The following is a 20,925-nucleotide window of genomic DNA, read 5'->3' on the forward strand; positions in this document are numbered from 1 at the left end:
TATAATCTTCTAGCAAACGGGGAAGCTGCAATTGTCAACGTGTCCTACCCGTCCTCTCGCACTCCGCTGTCGTTCCCGGTACCCTCGTCGGGTGTCATTTCTTAAAGGTTACCATAAGTGCATCCAAAACGAAAAGGTAAGGAGCCATTGGGCGGGGCACTGCTATCATCACCGGCCCAGATGAGAGGAAACACCACATTGCACTCTCTAAATCTCCGTTATCATTATGTCCTCTTTAAAAATTTATGTGGGATTATATTTTCATTGAAAGGCATTGCACTCACTCTAGCATGCTCTCAGTTTTCAAGAAACGGTGTCGCAGGGCACCTTTAAAGAAGTCTCTCGCAGAAAAGAAAACAATGACAGAAAAAAAAAATGCGAGGTGCCAGGAGTGTTCCGAGAGAGTTTGTCAGGCCCCGGAGACCGACTGCAGGCACATATGTGACGAAGTGACAGTATAAAAACAACAATGCAAAAACCCTGCGTTTGCTCGCATTCATTCTATAGGAATTCCACCGATTGACTATGACACAGTTCTTGTTTGCAAGTCCAACACATCATTGCACTACCTAAGCGTGACGGATCGACACACACATACGAACCGTATGAACTGCCGGGCAGGTGTGCCTGGAACAATCGCACTTGAAGAAAAAAAAAAAACTGCATGAATGCAGGCAAAAGTCCTTCACTAGCATTACCCTCTTTGCTAGCGACACATCAGGACACCGTTTGGTCCGATTTGCACGCTCACAGACTACCAAGAAAACAGTGTTATATATAGTTACAAAGATTTCCCTCTGCATACTACACTCTCAACATACAAGTTGGATACTCCCTATTTGCTAAAACACACGCACAAACTGTCGCAAGAACATCACAAGGTACAAAAGAAAAAGCATTGACATGTACATACCCAGAATGGTCAGAAACAATCTATGACAAAAGCATTCCAAAATTTACACCTGCAAACAATGCCTTCACATTTGTGCCTAAAATTCCCAGTCTGAAAGTACAGCCAACTCGCAATATAATGCAGTCACTGAGACAGGAAATTGGTTTGTCGTAAGCGGTATTTTGTTAAAAGCACAGACCCTAAAGATTCACAGTAATGCTGAAAGCGCACTTTCACGGTGCGGAAGCTCGTTAAATATGAAAACAAAGCTGGGCTCAATAGTAATAAACATGACAGTTGCGACATTCTACTGATGCTTGCGAGCAGCTGTCGACATCATCCGATATCAAGTCACGAGAAGCCATGTGGCAGAGTTGCCTTTAGGGAGCTATAAGCCTCTCCACATTGATAGCAAGTAAAAACAAAGGGCCATCGTCTACATGCTGTATTCCTGTCTGGATTACCCACTTTGCACTTTACACTAGGCAAAGTCTGGTGCATTTTTGCTTCAAGTAATCTGGCTGAAAATGTGTGCATTGCAATCAGGACCACATAAAACTTAAGAGTTATTTTGAATAAACTGATTTCGTTACGAGTGTTTACTGCACGTGGCACAGTATAATGTTCCAACTGTTGGCATGGCACCCTTTGTTCCACAAGTCAACAAGACCTAGTTGGTGAACAGCTGTGAAAAAACAAGACAGGCTGCATGCACTTGCTGAAGTCGCAAGTGTCGATAACAACAATGCACGTCATACTTTGATGAGCTCTTCATTTGCAAGCCCTTACCACATCTTGGGAAGATTATCATTGATTTCGCTTTGCTGAATTCTTTGCACTCATTTTTATTACAAATGCAGCATTACAAATGCAGGATAATGAGCGCCATAAAAACAAAATCGAGAGAGTTGGTTCCCACGGCCACATACCGCGACAAATCGTTTTTACCACTTCAACAAGCTAAAAAATGGTAATTTTCGCAAGTCTTCACATGCCTGATAACAACCAAATCTAATTAGCTTCCTTTTGTTCTTTGTAATGCTGCATTTGTAATAAAAATGAGTGCAAAGAATTCAGCAAAGCGAAATCAATGATAATCTTCCCAAGATGTGGTAAGGGCTTGCAAATGAAGAGCTCATCAAAGTATGACGTGTATCATCGTTATCGACACTTGCGACTTCAGCAACACCTGTGGCGTCATTGCAATTTCTGCATTGTGGCAATAAGAATGGATCACCAAAGGAACAAATTTGAAATATGACACCACCAGCTAGTTTTTCTCAGGAATTTACGTTTGGCACGCACTAGGGTACCAAGATGCAAGCGTCTCAACAACTTGGCCTCCTAATAGGCTGCAACTTAACATTCCACATATCCTTCAATGTTGAACGTTGGCAACACTCAACTTGAGGTCACACTCAATGCGAGTGTTCCACGTAAGTTTTTCAGCTTCAAGCTTTGATGCAAAGCCTCTGAAGGCTGCAAGGGCTGAAGACTTGCAGCCAAGAATGAGCTTTAGCCATTGACCAGCAGTACTTCCTATGTCCAGCTTGGCTAGCATAAAATCATCTGGTTTGAATGTTGGCTTTCAATTAGCGCTGGTTTAAAGTGAAGCGTAAAACAGTCTCAAAGTTAATGTGCTTAGTAGTGATTGAGTCCTTTTTAGAAGCTGCAAATGTGTCTTAGTCGTATGAATTGGGAGGAGTATGAGAATATAGTTATTTCGTCCTGAAAGGGCACAAAAATGGTTCTGGAAGCATTTGCTAAATCAAGTCATGCTTGTGGTCCCGTCATATGAAGCTTGAAGCCTTGACGATAAAAAAATGCCAGGTCCTGCTGTGTGGTCAGAATATAGTAGTATGACAATTCTTGCTGCTTCATGCCTTGGTTTACTAAAATTAAGTTCAGCTAAACTCACTTATGCTCTTGTGGGAGACTTATTCTCTTGATGGCATCTGTGCAAGGATTCACTCACAGGAAGAGAAGAAACGAAGAAGCAAAAAAAAAAATGCTTTCTCACAACCCGAGATGACAGCACAGATTGCAATTGCACGTTCATTGTAATGGTCACAAACACAAGCTTGGAATGCATTTATCAATTGTGTTTCATTTCCTGCCTTCGGAAAAGTTCACACATTTTTGTCGATGCCGAGTTTCCCAAGCTTACTCAGGAAATGTAACCCGAGGCAAAGTCCACGGAAAGACCGAGATTACCAGTTGTACGAGGACGGAAAAAAGAAAACCAAAGCAGCAATGATTCGCTTGTTATGTTCTTTGGCATTGCATTTGAACCCCAATGTAATGCACCCAGATAAAGCGAATTATTCTCTTCATCAAGCACGCGAAACTTAGTGGCCTACACTCGTGTAGAATAACTCCCTCATAACGGACAGGGCATTGGATATATCGAACTCTGGCTATCCGATGCCAGGCGAGACATCGCCTCGCTTGACTCTGCGGAATGCACTTTCTGCAATGAATGTGCTGTGCCAATACTGTGCAGACGTTTAAGGAATCGAAGTGCACCAAGTCTACACAATCCCGCACATCAAAAATGCCATTCTTATTGACACTGAAAAGCAGTTCGAGGCGCAGGCAAAAATTACTGCCAACTACGCCTACACCTGTAGTTTTGTCTTTACTAAATTGATGACTTCCTGACTTCTTTTCTCCTACAAAGGTAACAAATCCATATACAGTCAAACCTCGATATATGAACCTAGAATTAACAAAATTCGCGATATAACGTCGTATTTTGCAGTGCATTCGCACAACTGATTCAGCTGTTCATTGCTTACTCTAAACTCCCAACGTTTGACGATAACTAATAACAGTGCTGGCAGGCAGTGCGACACTTGCATTAAGCAGTTAAATTTTGGGTTGCTCTTCCTGCTTCTAAAGACGACCTTGTGCCAAAATGTATATACAAGTTCAGGCCACTTGAAAATTTCAAAAAGCTTGTGTGGGCAAGAACGTAAGTCACATTACTTTCTTGAAACAAATGTGGGAAGGCCAACAAGATCAAAAATGTCACAAGGAACTGGAAAATTTTACAAGTGACTTGGGAAAAATACCAAACAGAAATGTTCTTGTAATATAACAAACAAACTGGTCACTGCAGTTCGCACTCTACTTTTTGTGATGAAATGAGAAAGTTTGTAATGGAGTCACGAAATTTGAGTAAATTGTCGGACTATGCTAGGCTGCTGCAACCTCCCAGCACTCTAAAACACTGCCTGCAAAAACCAACCTCTAGTGAGCAATTTAATTAACCAGGTAGGCTAAATTCATTTAGCAACTTAAATCACTCTTATTGCAAAAATATTCATTGGTGAACTAAACAAAATCAAAATGCACATCTCATGTACAGTAGTTATCCCAGTTGTAGCAAACAAATGTTTCCGTTGCAGAACTAATGTACAACTGTAAAACGGCTACAGCAGCAAAGAAAACAGTACGCAAGTGGTTTTTTCTCACATTTATAGTATCACTCTTGCATTCGGCATTAAGATTGGTGAGGATGAATGGGTTGTTGGTTTAAGCTTAATTGTTCACTTTGTGGTGAACCTTCTTCAACATCGCATTGACACCTCGGGATCCAGCACTGGAAAGTCCGGTGGTTCTTGAGTGGCCAGCGACGACTGGGAACACTGCAGGAGGAACTCTCTAGTGTACATCTTGAGGCCTCTGTGAGTGCTGCAAGGTGGACCAGCAGCCTCTGACAAAGTTGATGACAGGAGCACTTGCTGGTCATCGGCACGTCTTTCAAACTCTGGGAAATTTGCAAATCCTTTGAGCTGCCTTTTCCCAGTTGTTTGGCCATTAGTACTCAATGTCTTGAAGGCAGCTGAAAGCATGTGCTCATTAGTATTGCTTGAACACTGTGTTGCACTTCCAAGCCCCTCGAATTGCTTAGTCTGACTGGGACCATCTGTGTAGCCTAATGGCTTCAAGTTACCTGAAGGCACCTTCTGGTTTTCAGTGTTGCACGAAAATTGCATCGAGCCTACAAGTCTCGCCAACTGTCTTGTTTGGCTGCGTGCCTCACTACTAGCCAATGCAGTCAAGCCAGCTGAGAGTAGTTGGCCATCATCCTCGTTTGAAAACTGTGATGGATTCAAAAGGCCCTTGAACTGATCAGGTTGGCCAGGTTCACTGGTAGTGCCCAACGTCTTGGAGCTAGTCGAAGGCATATGCTTGTTGTCAACACTTCTTGAAAACTGCATTGAGCTTCCGAGCCTATCGATTTGCTTGGTTTGTTCAGGTTTGTCATTACTGCCCCAAGCTTTGAAGTCAGTTGGAAGCATGCACTGATTGTTGAATTCTGTAAGGCTTTCAAGTTCCTTGTATCGCGTATTCTCAGAAGGTCCACTGGTATCTCCAAATCTCTCAAAACTGCCTTGTGCAGACTGTGTCTTCGTTGCATCGACAGACTGCAAGGTGTTCCTCAGCGGCCAAGCCACTGCATCTGTCACAAGTCTCAGTTCATCTTTTTCGTAAGCTTCGCCATGTGAGCTGTCCAACTGGCTCTTCTGAAAACTACTGTTTTCAAAAGTTTGCCCCTGCACATGCACTGCATCTGTGTGCAGCCAAGGCACTGTAGGTTTGTTCGATGGCTCACCTGACCCAGAGAGCATGCTAGACAAATCTTGGTTTGCAAGGTTAAATGTGTCTGCTGTTGTTCCGGAAAAGAAGCTCCGTAGTACACATGTGGAGATATCAACAATAGTGCCGTTTGTTCCACTGATCTGGATGAGATCCTTGCCAACAGTGATGGTCTCTACACATGTCTTAGCGTCGCCATCAGCCTCAGCAGGAGCAGTCTTCTGATACATATTAAGATAGTCATTGGTTGTCCCATTGGCCCACTTTCCATTCTGCATTGGAGGCCCACTGTACTGAGTGATGTCCTCAGAAATTACTTTAGCCATTTCCACAACACCTTCAGTCTGGACTTGTGTACTTGCATTAGCATTTTGAACCACCTCTTCGTTTCTTAAAAAGTGCTGCCATGTAGCCTTGGCTGGCATATCGGAGGTTCCTGACCGCTTATGCATTTGTTCGTCTTGCAGATTAGGGCTCTCTTTCCAGATGCTATGGTTTTGAAAAGTAGCCGCACCTTTTAGGGGTCCTTGATATGAGACACTTTGTGGGTTGGCAGAATTTCGGGATTCTTCATGTCTTGAGAGGCCCATGGCAAGATCGGCATTGCCGCAGGCTTGGTTCCCGTCTTGACAGTTTCCATTTGTGAACGCTGCTCCTGTTGCTGCTTCTGCTGGAACTCGCGGGCCAGTTTCACTGCATAAGCCGTCGTCGTACACGACGGAATCAATCCCGAGCTCTTCAAGCTTGCGGCAATAATACTCCGTTGCCTCCTCATCGCTCTGCCAGCCCATGGCACACAGTTCAATCAGTTCTAGGAGCATCAAGCGGCTAAAAGCGTCGAGTTTGTCCTCACGGGAAGCGTTGCGCAGGGTGATGAAGTGTGTGTCCAACTGGTCTTCGAATAATGGTTCCATGGCAGCACCCTTGACTTTCAGAAGGCGACAGACCTGTTCTAGTTCAGTATCGTTGTGGTTCCCATTGTCGAGGGAAGCACAAAGTGACTACATCTGACTGAGCAAGAATTCGTCGGCTGAGGCGCTCATTACAACATCGATCGGCGAGGTCATGTCCTCGGCAGGACTGAGAAGAGGCGTCAAAGACCTGTCAGGATCGGACGCTGGGAGCTCTGCTGGACGTAGAGGACGTGGCCTCTCGAGTTTATGTACATATTTCGTGTTTTTAACTGACACCTAGCTCTCCTGAACAAATACCTTTGGGGCGATAAGAATGTGCGTTCCGTGGGACTTTCCAGGCGTTCCAATAGTACGCAAGCCGTGTCAGCGTCGTAGCCAAAGCATGGCCAAAGGTCAAGGACAAAGGCGCAAGATGATGATGATAAGGCGTAGACGAAGAAATTAGGTAACAGTACAATAGCGCGGCACGCACGAAATGGTCTTTTGCTTCGGAAACGCACAGCGCGCGCTGCAAGGGTAATTATAGACCGCCCACCGAAAGCGGCGTTTTTTTTTTTTTTTTTTTTTTTGCGCTCAAGTGGTAATTTTCGTTACTCTCGCGTTATCTTCCCTTGTCTGTACGTCATTTCCTTTCAATAAAGCCACGTGGTCATTACGTGATCACGGGCAAGAACGCGTGTGTCCGCGGGCGCGTCTTAGTGGGCGCTATTCGATATAATTTATTAGATATAGGCGCTGTATCATATGACAAAGGCATTTTAATAATAGCTAGAATTTATATATATTTAGTTAACAGTTATAGCTTGACGCTTATTACTGTCCGCAAGTAAACGCGAGTGCGTGTGTGCACAACGCTTAACCGGCAGCGGAAGACGCTGTTAGCGCCCTACGGCAGTGGCGTAACCAGAATGTTTTTTTTTTTTTTTTTTTTTTTTTTTCGGAAATGGAGGCGGCGTGCACTTGATCGCTACAGGGGGCTGCACTCTAAAAAAAGTTTACACCCTTTGGGTCGTATCTTGTCCCCAAACGACACAGCATTCTCGGCAAGCGTCGAGCTTTCAACAAAGGAAACGCAAGCAAGGCAGATCATCATTGTTTGGGCACAAGATACGACCCAAAGGGTGTAAACTATTTTTAGAGTGTGGGCCGTCCGCATCCTAACACCATACAGAAATTTCAGGAAGAGGGGGAGGCGTGCACGTGCCTGGTCATAGCCTATGACCAGGCACGCCACCAGGCCTGGTGTGCCACCCGCTGGCTATATAGTACGCCACTGCGTCGATCGTTTCGCAGCCAAGCTGACAGCGCATCGGTAGCGTTTGTGGGAGACGTACGTACGTGCTTGGGAAAAATTGCGAAAACAATGCATAATGTGCGGTACTGCGCTTGCACCAAGATCACGGTTAGAAACGGACACCGAAATGGGGAGAAGAGGCCAGGAAAAAAAAAAAAATGAGACGCTTAAGCTTTCAAAGATCCCGTAGTACTACTCACGCTTCCCGGCAACTGCAGCTTATGTAGACGTAATGTTTACCGGGAAACGCTGGCGGCGAACGCTATGCACGAAGGCGAGTTTTCTTTTTCCCGCCGGCCGGCTGGCACCGCTGATGCCGCGTTACGATTGGTAGAAAGCATGGTGCGCGCGGCGCGCTGGGATTGCTAACGAGTTTTCGCTCACGGCGCGCTCAACGCCCTCACAGGAATAAACTTCCCTTCAATAATATGCATGGAGGAGGGAAATCATCTCCCGCGAAAAAATGAAGAACAGTACGTGTTACGATAATGATAAGATATGAGTGGCCTATGTTTTTAGCGCGTCTTAATGTCATTGCTAGTTTTGATTAATCAAAAAAAAAAAAAATGTCACAGTTTCGCCGTAAGGGCGAAGCAATGAATGCGATAGCAACACAGCAATGTCATACGAAGTTAGGTGAGCGGCTTTGGTACCAATATGAATTGTAGTAAACATGAGCTGATTAAGTAAGCAGGTGTGCTGCGGCGTAAGTAGACCGACATAAAGAGAGACTCGATGACCACGAGAAGGCGCCTGTGAAACGGTGGTGTTGATGAGAAGCGCTTCCCGTGGGCCGCGCGTGCGAAGGGACACACCTGTAGCGCTGCACTGCCGATCCGGGCAGTATTGCATGTGTAGCGTGCGTTGGAAAATGTGGCCCGACTATTACTAACTGAATGAACAAGCGTGGTGTGAGCGCGCACAAACAAACATGAATAGATTACACTGAATGACTGCAGACAACGACTGTGAAAACGCTGGCAGCAAGCCACAGCGGGCGAAGGTACGTGCGGTCTATCGCTTCAACGGAAACTGAGCGGCGAATGCACAGCGCATACAAAGGTCAGAGCCGTGTGGAGATAAGAGACGGTGCGGGCGAGCGACGAGCGCGGTTGTTGGCAGAGTAAAAGTGCCCCCCCCCCCCCCCCCCCCCCCGCTCCCTACGGCACTGGCTTCCCGCTTCCTTGCTTGCGCGTGGGAGATTGAGTGCGTTCGCTCTCCGTGACAGCGCGCGTCCCCGCACGCTTCCGCTCGGGCATACGGCGCGTGGCGAAGATTTTATCTATACGGAACCTCACGGCGACGACGACGCCGACGGCAGAAATCCGGTTGAAGTGTCCACATAATTGCTATCGCAATAAAACAGCAATGACATAGAACTACGGTGGCTAGATGGGTAGGTGTGCCAACCGACGCGTCTGGAGCGTAGTTTACCGCTTCTCCGCGTCATGACGCAAAATTGGCGCTGCGGTCAGTAGAACGGTTCCGCAGCGCGATTCGTCTGCTACAGCTAGGGGGCTGGCGGCGAGCAAAATAATAATAATAATAATAATAATAATAATAATAATAATAATAATAATAATAATAATAAATAAAGCCCGTATTGGAATAGTTGTATGTCGTCTGTTCGTGTCAGTTTCAAAGGTGAAGAGCTCCGCGTCTGTTACTGTTTGCATGTTCCTAAGCGATGTGAAATGTTCCAGGTCGGAAAAATAACCGGCGCGATTAGCGGCGACATTGCTCCACCAAAGAAGACCACCAAGGAGACTTACTGCTTCGCTCCGAACTGCAAGTCGGGCTTCAGGCTTTCAATTTGTTTGAAAGACAGCGGAAATGTTCGCCCCGGGCTGCTCAGTAGCTTGCTCAGTATGGGCGACGTTAATGAGCAATTCCGTACACCGAAAAGCATACGCCGATGAGCTCCTCGTCATTGGAAATTTGCAAGCCGCACATGAGGTGCTCAGCGCCTGCGACATCGAGCACCGCTGCGCTGCTACAGGGAAAAGAAAAGTGACTCTAGGCTAATATTCTATATAGCAGGCTATGTAGCGAGAAAGTTCCTGCAAAGAACCAAGTGCTGCGATTGCTCACACTGTATTAATACAAACCAATGTTTATTTACAAGCACGTAGGTATAATACACATGCATGCCGTATCCTAGCAATGTCATGCATAAGTGGGAAAAAAAGAAAAAGATGGAAAGAAAATACGGAAGCCAAGAAAGCCACGAGAAAGCTAATTCATAAACTATAGCATTGCTCATTGCAGGCTCACAATTAGGGGTCAATTAACTAACAATGAGACATATCAACACTACTGTGATAACAAAACTAACAGCCCCCACCCACACCCAAAACTGTTTACGATCCCTGCCTCTGACTACAAGAAACTTCAATTATCTCCGTAGACCATACTGGTCCCCATGGTGAAAAAGAAGTGACGTGTTTTGTAACGCAGACTCGCAGACACACTGTCGGCAATGTATAGTACTAGATGAGACTGGGGAGAACTTTCTAAAGAACTACAGTTCTTTTTTTTCATATACTATATAGTTCGATAAAATATAGTTCGATAGTTTTTTCTGAACCACTATAGTTCTATGTCATTGCTGTTTTTGATTAATCAAAACTAGCAATGACATTAAGATGGCGCTAAAAACATAGGCCACTTAAAGCCCCTATATTTATAAAAGTAGCGCCATTCTTAGATCTTGCCGCCACCGCGCTCACCCGGGCGCTTCCTCCTCGCCCTCTCTTAGCCGCCTCCTGTCGCCCCAGCCTCCTCCGCTCCCCCATTGGCCATCCGTGTCACGTGAAGTTCGCGTCGTGCTTTTGTATTTTTTTTCTTTCCAGCGCACTCCGACTGCCATTCTCGGCCTGTGCGACGAAAGTGCTGTACGCACAAACGGATCAAACTGTTAGGGCAAGAACTTCGTCGTGATGGCATGCTGCTGCGTCTTAAGTTGCCGCAACCGACAAGGCGAGGGCAAAAGGCTTTTTTTGTTTACCATCCGGCGTGCGCAAACGCTCGCTGCACACTGATATTTGCGCCGTATCGCATCGTCGCGTTGCTACTTCCAAGGCCACTCATATCTTATCATTATCGTAAGTTCGTAACACTGTTCTGCATTTTTCCGCCGGAGATGATTTCTCTCCTCCATAAAGGGAAGCTTATTCCTGTTTGTAATAAAGCTTTAGGGCCCCGTTACGCAGTGTGGGCACGGCGCCGAGAGCGTTGAGCGCACCGCGAGCGAAAACTCGTTAGCAATCCCACCGCGCCGCGCGCCCCATGCTTTCTACCAATCGTAACGCGGCATCCGCGGTGCCAGCCGGCCGGCGGGAAAAAGAAAACTCGCCTTCGTGCATAGCGTTCGCCGCCCGCGATTCCCGGTAAACATTACGTCTACATAAGCTGCAGTTGCCGGGAAGCGTGAGAAGTACTACGGGATCTTTGAAAGCTTAAGCGTCTCATTTTTTTTTTTTTTCCTGGCCTCTTCTCCCGACTTCGGTGTCCGTTTCTAAGCGTGATCTTGGTGCGAGCGCAGTACCACGCATTATGCATTGTTTTCGCAATTTTTCCCAAGCACGTACGTCTCCCACAAACGCTACCGATGCGCTGTCAGCTTGGCTGCGAAACGACCGACGCATTGGCGTGCTATATAGCCAGCGGGTGGCACACCAGGCCTGGTGGCGTGCCTGGTCATAGGCTATGACCAGGCACGCGTGCACGCCTCCCCCTCTTCCTGAAATTTCTGTATGGTGTTAGGATGCGGACGGCCCACACTCTAAAAATAGTTTACACCCTTTGGGTCGTATCTTGTGCCCAAACAATAATCATCTGCCTTGCTTGCGTTTCCTTTGTTGAAAACTCGGCGCTTGCCGAGAATGCTGTGTCGTTTGGGGACAAGATACGACCCAAAGGGTGTAAACTTTTTTTAGAGTGCAGCCCCCGGTAGCGATCAAGTGCACGCCGCCTCCATTTCCGAAAAAAAAAAAGAAAAAAAAAACATTCTGGTTACGCCACTGCCGTAGGGCGCTAACAGCGTCTTCCGCTGCCGGTTAAGCGTTGTGCACACACGCACTCGCGTTTACTTGCGGACAGTAATAAACGTCAAGCTATAACTGTTAATTAAATATATATAAATTCTAGCTATTATTAAAATGCCTTTGTCATATGATACAGCGCCTATATGTAATAAGTAATATCGAATAGCGCCCACTGAGACGCGCCCGCGGAAACACGCGTTCTTGCCCGTGATCACGTAATGATCACGTGGCTTTATTGATAGGAAATGACGTACAGACAAGGGAAGATAACGCGAGAGTAACGAAAATTACCACTTGAGCGCAAAAAAAAAAAAAAAAAAAAAAACGCCGCTTTCGGTGGGCGGTCTATAATTACCCTTGCAGCGCGCGCTGTGCGTTTCCGAAGCAAAAGACCATTTCGTGCGTGCCGCGCTATTGTACTGTTACCTAATTTCTTCGTCTACGCCTTATAATCATCATCTTGCGCCTTTGTCCTTGACCTTTGGCCATGCTTTGGCTACGACGCTGACACGGCCTGCGTACTATTGGAACGCCTGGAAAGTCCCACGGAACGCACATTCTTATCGCCCCAAAGGTATTTGTTCAGGAGAGCTAGATGTCAGTTAAAAACACGAAATATGTACATAAACTCGAGAGGCCACGTCCTCTACGTCCAGCAGAGCCGCCAGGGTCCGATCCTGACAGGTTTTTGACGCCTCTGCTCAGTCCTGCCGAGGACATGACCTCGCCGATCGACGTTGTAATGAGCGCCTCAGCCGATGAATTCTTGCTCAGTCAGATGGAGTCACTTTGTGCTTCCCTCGACAATGGGAACCACAACGATACTGAACTAGAACAGGTCTGTCGCCTTCTGAAAGTCAAGGGTGCTGCCATGGAACCATTATTCGAAGACCAGTTGGACACACACTTCATCACCCTGCGCAACGCTTCCCGTGACGACAAACTCGACGCTTTCAGCCGCTTGATGCTCCTCGAACTGATTGAACTGCGTGCCATGGGCTGGCAGAGCGATGAGGAGGCAACGGAGTATTATTGTCGCAAGTTTGAAGAGCTCGGGTTTGATTCCATCGTGTACGACGACGCTTATGCAGTGAAACTGGCCCGCGAGTTCCAGCAGAAGCAGCAACAGGAGCAGCGTTCACAAATGGAAACTGTCAAGGCGGGAACCAAGCCTGCGGCAGCGCCGATATTGCCGTGGGCCTCTCAAGAGACCAAGAACCCCGAAAATTCTGCCAACCCACAAAGTGTCTCATATCAAGGCCCCCTAAAAGGTGAGGCTACTTTTCAAAACCATAGCATCTGGAAAGAGAGCCCTAAAATGCAAGACGAACAAATGCATAAGCTGTCAGGAACCTCCGATATGCCAGCCAAGGCTACATGGCAGCACTTTTTAAGAAACGAAGAGGTGGTTCAAAATGCTAATGCAAGTACACAAGTCCAGACTGAAGGTGTTGTGGAAATGGCTAATGTAATTTCTGAGGACATCACTCAATACAGTGGGCCTCCAATGCAGGATGGAAAGTGGGCCAATGGGACAACCACTGACTATCTTAATATGTATCAGAAGACTGCTCCTGCTCTGGCTGACGCTAAGACATGTGTAGAGACCATCACTGTTGGCAAGGATCTCATCCAGATCAGTGGGACAAATGGGACTATTGTGAATATCTCCACATGTGTACTACGGAGCTTCTTTTCCGGAACAACAGCAGACACATTTAACATTGCAAACCAAGATTTGTCTAGCATGCTCTCTGGGTCAGGTGAGCCATCGAACAAACATACAGTGCCTGGACTGCACACAGATGCAGTGCATGTGCAGGGGCAAACTGTTGAAAACAGTAGTTTTCAGAAGAGCCAGGTGGACAGCTCACATGGCGAAGCTTACGAAAAAGATGAACTGAGACTTGTGACAGATGCAGTGGTTTGGCCGCTGAGGGACACCTTGCAGTCTCTCGATGCAACGAAGACACAGTCTGCACAAGGCAGTTTTGAGAGATTTGGAGATACCAGTGGACCTTCTGAGAACACGCGATACAAGGGACTTGAAAGCCTTAAAGAATTCAACAATCAGTGCATGCTTCCAACTGATTTCAAAGCTTGGGGCAGTAATGACAAACCTGAGCAAACAAAGCAAATTGATGGGCTCGGAAGCTCAATGCAGTTTTCAAGAAGTGTTGACAACAAGCATATGCCTTTGACTAGCTCCAAGACGTTGGGCACTACCAGTGAACCTGGCCAACCTGATCAGTTCAAGGGCCTTTTGAATCCATCACAGTTTTCAAACGAGGATGATGGCCAACTACTCTCAGCTGGCTTGACTGCATTGGCTAGTAGTGAAGCACACAGCCAAACAAGACAGTTGGCGAGACTTGTAGGCTCGATGCAATTTTCACACAACACTGAAAACCAGAAGGTGCCTTCAGGTAACTTGAAGCCATTAGGCTACGCAGATGGTCCCAGTCAGACTAAGCAATTCGAGAGGCTTGGAAGTGCAACACAGTGTTCAAGTAATACTAATGAGCACATGCTTTCAGCTGCCTTCAAGACATTGAGTACTAATGGCCAAACAGCTGGGAAAAGGCAGCTCAAAGAATTTGCAAATTTCCCAGAGTTTGAAAGAAGTGCCGATGACCAGCAAGTGCTCCCGTCATCAACTTTGTCAGAGGCTGCTGGTCCACCTTGCAGCACTCACAGAGGCCTCAAGATGTACACTAGAGAGTTCCTCCTGCAGTGTTCCCAGTCGTCGCTGGCCACTCAAGAACCACCAGACTTTCCAGTGCTGGATCCCGAGGTGTCCAATGCGATGGTGAAGAAGGTTCACCACAAAGTGAACAATTAAGCTTAAGCCAACAACCCATTCATCCTCACCAATCTTAATGCCGAATGCAAGAATCATAATAAATGTGAGAAAAAACCACTTGCGTACTGTTTTCTTAGCTGCTGTACCCTATTTACAGTTGTACTTTAGTTCTGCAACGGCAACATTTGTTTGCTGCAGCTGGGATGACGTACATGAGATCTTCATTTTGATTTTGTTTAGTTCACCAATGAATATTTTTGCAATAAGCGTGATTTAAGTTGCTAAATGAACTTAGCCTACCTGGTTAAGTTGCTCACTAGAGGTTGGTTTTTGCAGGCAGTGTTTTAGAGTGCTGGGAGGTTGCAGCAGCCTAGCATAGTCCGATAATTTACTCAAATTTCGTGACTCCATTATAAGCTTTCTCACTTCATCAGAAAAAGTAGAGTGTGAACTGCAGTGACCAGTTTGTTTGTTATATTACAAGAACATTTCTGTTTGGTACTTTTCCCAAGTCACTTGTAAAGTTTTCCAGTTCCTTGTGACATTTTTGATCTTTTTGGCCTTCCCACATTTGTTTCAAGAAGGTAATGTGACTTACGTTCTTGCCCACACAAGCTTTTTGAAATTTTCAAGTGGCCTGAACTTGTATATACATTTTGGCACAAGGTCGTCTTTAGAAGCAGGAAGAGCAACCCAAAATTTTACTGCTTAATGCAAGTGTCACACTGCCTGCCACCACTGTTATTAGTTATCGTCAAACGTTGGGAGTTTAGAGTAAGCAATGAACAGCTGAATCAGTTGTGCGAATGCACTGCAAAATACGTCGTTATATCGCGAATTTTGTTAATTCTAGGTTCATATATCGAGGTTTGACTGTATATGGATTTGTTACCTTTGTAGGAGAAAAGAAGTCAGGAAGTCATCAATTTAGTAAAGACAAAACTACAGGTGTAGGCGTAGTTGGCAGTAATTTTTGCCTGCGCCTCGAACTGCTTTTCAGTGTCAATAAGAATGGCATTTTTGATGTGCGGGATTGTGTAGACTTGGTGCACTTCGATTCCTTAAACGTCTGCACAGTATTGGCACAGCACATCCATTGCAGAAAGTGCATTCCGCAGAGTCAAGCGAGGCGACATCTCGCCTGGCATCGGATAGCCAGAGTTCGATATATCCAATGCCCTGTCCGTTATGAGGGAGTTATTCTACACGAGTGTAGGCCACTAAGTTTCGCGTGCTTGATGAAGAGAATAATTTGCTTTATCTGGGTGCATTACATTGGGGTTCAAATGCAATGCCAAAGAACATAACAAGCGAATCATTGCTGCTTTGGTTTTCTTTTTTCCGTCCTCGTACAACTGGTAATCTCGGTCTTCCGTGGACTTTGCCTCGGGTTACATTTCCTGAGTAAGCTTGGGAAACTCGGCATCAACAAAAATGTGTGAACTTTTCCGAAGGCAGGAAATGAAACACAATTGATAAATGCATTCCAAGCTTGTGTTTGTGACCATTACAATGAACGTGCAATTGCAATCTGTGCTGTCATCTCGGGTTGTGAGAAAGCATTTTTTTTTTTGCTTCTTCGTTTCTTCTCTTCCTGTGAGTGAATCCTTGCACAGATGCCATCAAGAGAATAAGTCTCCCACAAGAGCATAAGTGAGTTTAGCTGAACTTAATTTTAGTAAACCAAGGCATGAAGCACCAAGAATTGTCATACTACTATATTCTGACCACACAGCAGGACCTGGCATTTTTTATCGTCAAGGCTTCAAGCTTCATATGACGGGACCACAAGCATGACTTGATTTAGCAAATGCTTCCAGAACCATTTTTGTGCCCTTTCAGGACGAAATAATTATATTCTCATACTCCTCCCAATTCATACGACTAAGACACATTTGCAGCTTCTAAAAAGGACTCAATCACTACTAAGCACATTAACTTTGAGACTGTTTTACGCTTCACTTTAAACCAGCGCTAATTGAAAGCCAACATTCAAACCAGATGATTTTATGCTAGCCAAGCTGGACATAGGAAGTACTGCTGGTCAATGGCTAAAGCTCATTCTTGGCTGCAAGTCTTCAGCCCTTGCAGCCTTCAGAGGCTTTGCATCAAAGCATGAAGCTGAAAAACTTACGTGGAACACTTGCATCGAGTGTGACCTCAAGTTGAGTGTTGCCAACGTTCAACATTGAAGGATATGTGGAATGTTAAGTTGCAGCCTATTAGGGGGCCGAGTTATTGAGACGCTTGCATCTTGGTACCCTAGTGCGTGCCAAATGTAAATTCCTGAGAAAAGCTAGCTGGTGGTGTCATATTTCAAATTTGTTCCTTTGGTGATCCATTCTTATTGCCACAATGCAGAAATTGCAATGACGCCACAGGTGTTGCTGAAGTCGCAAGTGTCGATAACGATGATACACGTCATACTTTGATGAGCTCTTCATTTGCAAGCCCTTACCACATCTTGGGAAGATTATCATTGATTTCGCTTTGCTGAATTCTTTTCACTCATTTCTATTACAAATGCAGCATTACAAAGAACAAAAGGAAACTAATTAGATTTGGTTGTTTTCAGGCATGTGAAGACTTGAGAAAATTAGTATTTTTTAGGTAAAACGATTTGTCGCAGTATGTGGCCGTGGTAACCAACTCTATTGATTTTGTTTTTATGGCGCTCACTATCCTGCATTTGTAATGCTGCAGACCCTTTAAACGCTCTCTTTCACTCCTTGCCTTTGGGAGAATAGGGGAAATGTACAGGTTGAGTGTGGCTTAAGTGAAGGGTGGTAGGACAATTGTGTGACAGATCCACTTCCTGCCTTGAAGAAAGTCTATGAAGACAGTGCAGGGTGTTCCAAAGCAATAATTTAAAATGCCATTTTGCCTTGTGCGCGGTTTTTCTGCCCATTCTATTCAGTGGGACGATTTACGTTCATTTTTCTTTTTACGAGCCGGTGTTTGCTCGGCAGCACATTGGCACCTTGCATGCTTTTTTCACATTATTCACGTTATTCACATTTTGTTGCTGAATCTTTTTTGTTGCTGTTGTTGGCTGTTTTTGTTGCTTCTTTGTTTGCAGCTTTTGTTTCCATTGTTATTGTATGTCCTCTTGTTATTTGGGTGCGCCTCCTTTAGAAAGATTCATGGGGTCATGTCATTACCGTTGCCATGTGTTGCATCTACGTTTCATTAATGCAACAGATGGGCTCCCCTCCCCCTTTTTTAATTTTTGTATTGTGATTGAAAACCAATGTGATAGTAGTGACACTTGGTACTAACTCCACATTTAATGCTTTTTGTTACTTGTTGCTGTTTTTGGCAGTTGTTTTTCTCAAGCATACTTTTACACACCAGCTATTGTGTTATCCCATTAGTGTTTTTATTTTTCGTCTGTGATCTGCAGATAAAAACTCGTCACAATAGCGACTGTCATCGTCGTACATATTTACACTTTGAAACCTTGACTTAGGCAAGCATTGTTTTGTTGTTTACATCTCTCATGTACCTCTGCAGTTATTGTCATGTCCCATGATGATATCTCTGACAATAAATTACGCTCATTTGTGCACTAAAGCATTGAAGTAATGATTCGCATCACTGCAGTGTTTTCGACCAACTACACTGCCCAAGATAATGTCTGTATATTTAGTCAAAGTTGTCGCACGAATGATCACTTTTTCCCGTGAAGCCAAGGCATATGAACTACAGGGTGTTCACAGTACTCAGCGGCCCTCTATAGTGTTTGTTAGCTGGAAATAATGGTATGCATTCATTTGGTTGCAGACTGAAGTGACTGCATGTGATATTGAGGAGAATAGTCTGATGTGTGTATGAAGTTCACTTCGATGGATGTGCGAAGCTTAATTCCTCTTCTGGGTTAGAGTAAATTTTTATTCATTCTGACATGTCAACGTTATCATGGCCATGATCTTTGCGATGTTTACAAGGATTCGTTGAAAAGCATTTCAGAATACATTACTGCTGATGATCATGCAAAAAAATACACTCGCAAGGCAGTAAACTCTGTTACAAAAGTGAGAATTTGCTTTGTTCTGCCTGCTGCAATTTCCTACAGATACTTGCGAATATCTGTGGGAATGCAGCGACCAGTGGCGCACCCACGGGGGGGAGGGGGGGGGATTCGGGGATTGTAACCCCCCCCCCTGAGGCCGACTTAACCCCCCCTTTTGTTTAATTCCTTTTCTTTCCTTACGCATTTGAGTGCTGCAAATAAGATGTAAGATGCGCAATCGTCTGCACACTCATAAAAAGCGAATTTTTTTTACAATTTCCCATGACGAAATCGAAATTAGTGCTGTTTAGATAGTATTGGCAAACTGTCAACCCCCGCCCCTGGCAGAGATCCTGGGTGCGCTACTGGCAGCGACAAATCTAGGTCTTATGTTTAGGTTAGAGAAATCAGGAATTATGATCTTTAATGAACACACGAGTAACTTTGTAATGTCAATTCAACAGCAAGTAATACCCATAGTGAAGCAATATAAGTACCTCGGCGTACACATAAACGAAGGAAAGAATTACTCAAGGAACCACCAAGATAATCTGAAAATAAAGGGGAAGTGGAATGCAGCAATAATGAAACACAGAGCACTGTGGGGCCACAATAAGTATGAGGTGGTGCACGGAATCTAGAAAGGAGTAATGGTGCCAGCGCTAACATTCGCAAATGCCATTATATGCTTAAAATCAGATATATTGGCGGGTTTGGAAGTTAACCAAAGATCAGTAATACGACAAATGAGGCCGTGCAGGGTGACATGGGTTGGGCCTCTTTTCAAGTCAGAGAAGCAGAGAGCAAAATTAGTTTTGAAGAAAGGCTCAGGAACACGGATGAAAATAAATGGGCGGCTAAAGTGCACAAGTATCTCTACATGAAAAGCGTGGACACAGAATGGAGGAAGAGGTCAAGGAAGTTGGCAACCAAGTACAGGATAATCGAAACTGTAAATATACAACCAGGGGTCATCAGAAAGAAAGTGAGAGAAATAGAGACCGTGAATTGGATGCAAAGAATGGAAACAAAAAGGACAATTAATGGAGATTTACAAGAATGAGAAGAAAGAAATTAGAAGGGAAAATCTGTACTATAACACACAGGGTAGTGCCTTGCTATTTGAGGCTCAAGCCGGTTGCCTAGGGACGAAAACATATCGGAACAAATATTCTGAACTAGATGAGACATGTGTATGCTGCAGAAGAGATCCAGAAACCACTCGGCACATCCTAATGGAATGCGACGGGATCCACCCAGCGAGAACCGTCGGTAACGTGCAACTCCCAGAAGCGCTTGGGTTTAAAGTGGAAGGAAACATAAACAGATAAGCTGTAGAGATCAGCAAGAGACGATTAGAGTACTGGTGGAAAAAAAGCAGGGAAAAGATGGATACGACCTGATCTCTTAAAATCATAGGCAGCGGTACAAGGTAAATTGTTGGAAAAGAAAAATAATAATGAGCGGTATACAAAAATGCTAGATAAAGAACATGTATAGTATAGCTGATTAAATCAAGCAGGCTAGGTGACTATTTGTCGCCACCCCGTTTCAAAGGGGATGCCAATAAATCATCATCATCATCATCATCATCATCATCATCATCATCATATATTGCGAATACAATGCCCTTTTGAGCACTGTAGGCAAAGCCAGAATGGGGAATTTGTTACTGTCGTCTAAGAAGACACGATATGCTGAAGTCAATTTTCTAGCGATCACATTTATTAGTATAAACGCGGCGCTCCAGCCCATTGTATTAAATACGTAGATGCATTTTTTCCATGCATAAAACAATACTGCAGTGGTTTTATACGGTATATGGAAAAGTGTTTACGTGATATTTAGTGAGTTCTAATGTTTCAATTTCGAGAAATCCAGCTATTGTGTTTATTGCTGCCTCAGTTACGGTATTTAAATTATTACGAGACGAATTGTGTTGGCAAGTGCATACGGTTCACTGTTTGGTTGCAATAAAATAAAGCAATACGTCTTGGGCTCGATTCGTGAATATACTTAAAATACAAAAAGCGCTCTCATAACTTGAGTCAGCAGACGATCCAACATAAATAGCCTAGCACCAGCAAGGTCTCAACGTTGGTCCACCACATCATAATATTATTAACAGCCAACGCCTCCACTTCAGGTGATTCGAATTGTTTTTTTTTTTTTCCCCCGAGTCCACATCCTTCTTTGCCCTGTTTATCCATCAGCATACAACTTTATCAATGTGCCCAACTTGCCAGTTTGTGACAGTATTGTATTGCTTATTAGTTGGTGAAAGCTATCCTGTTTTCTTTCAAGTGTGGAAGCTCGGGTGAGCTGTTAAACAGTTCATTGATATGGTGTTAACGGTGCA

General features: G+C 44.8%; 3 protein-coding genes and 1 long non-coding RNA gene across 8 annotated transcripts in view; 2 read left to right on the forward strand and 2 right to left on the reverse strand.

The window, feature by feature from the left end:
• The window catches only part of LOC119461680 (fatty-acid amide hydrolase 2-A), a 111,578-nt gene that overhangs the window by 61,305 nt on the left and 29,348 nt on the right, over positions 1 to 20,925 (forward strand). The window contains exon 9 of one of the 4 annotated variants that reach the window (XM_049671883.1): positions 16,821 to 17,125. The exons of 2 other annotated variants lie outside the window; for them this stretch is intronic. The gene's annotated coding sequence lies outside the window, so the exon portion shown is untranslated. Of the gene's footprint in view, positions 1 to 15,421; positions 16,278 to 16,820; positions 17,126 to 20,925 lie in introns of those variants that run through there. One more of the 4 variants, XM_037723051.2, reaches the window with a different exon arrangement.
• LOC125947353 (uncharacterized) overlaps positions 1 to 20,925 on the reverse strand; it is a 58,097-nt gene that overhangs the window by 6,006 nt on the left and 31,166 nt on the right. The gene's annotated exons all lie outside the window — the stretch shown is intronic.
• LOC119462401 (uncharacterized) overlaps positions 4,397 to 20,925 on the reverse strand; it is a 28,887-nt gene continuing 12,358 nt past the window's right edge. Inside the window, exon 2 of the mRNA XM_049671876.1 lies at positions 4,397 to 6,011. Coding sequence (XP_049527833.1) covers positions 4,465 to 6,011 — 1,547 coding nt within the window. The 3' untranslated portion in view covers positions 4,397 to 4,464. The remainder of the gene's footprint in view (positions 6,012 to 20,925) is intronic.
• Positions 12,228 to 20,925, forward strand: part of LOC119462402 (uncharacterized) — a 48,396-nt gene continuing 39,698 nt past the window's right edge. Inside the window, exon 1 of one of the 2 annotated variants that reach the window (XM_049671880.1) lies at positions 12,228 to 13,514. In XM_049671880.1, the coding sequence (XP_049527837.1) occupies positions 12,347 to 13,514 (1,168 nt within the window). In that variant the 5' untranslated portion in view covers positions 12,228 to 12,346. The remainder of the gene's footprint in view (positions 13,515 to 20,925) is intronic. The other variant, XM_049671877.1, reaches the window with a different exon arrangement.

The sequence above is a fragment of the Dermacentor silvarum genome, chromosome 8 (assembly GCF_013339745.2).
Source record: "Dermacentor silvarum isolate Dsil-2018 chromosome 8, BIME_Dsil_1.4, whole genome shotgun sequence".
Taxonomy (NCBI): Eukaryota; Metazoa; Arthropoda; class Arachnida; order Ixodida; family Ixodidae; genus Dermacentor; species Dermacentor silvarum.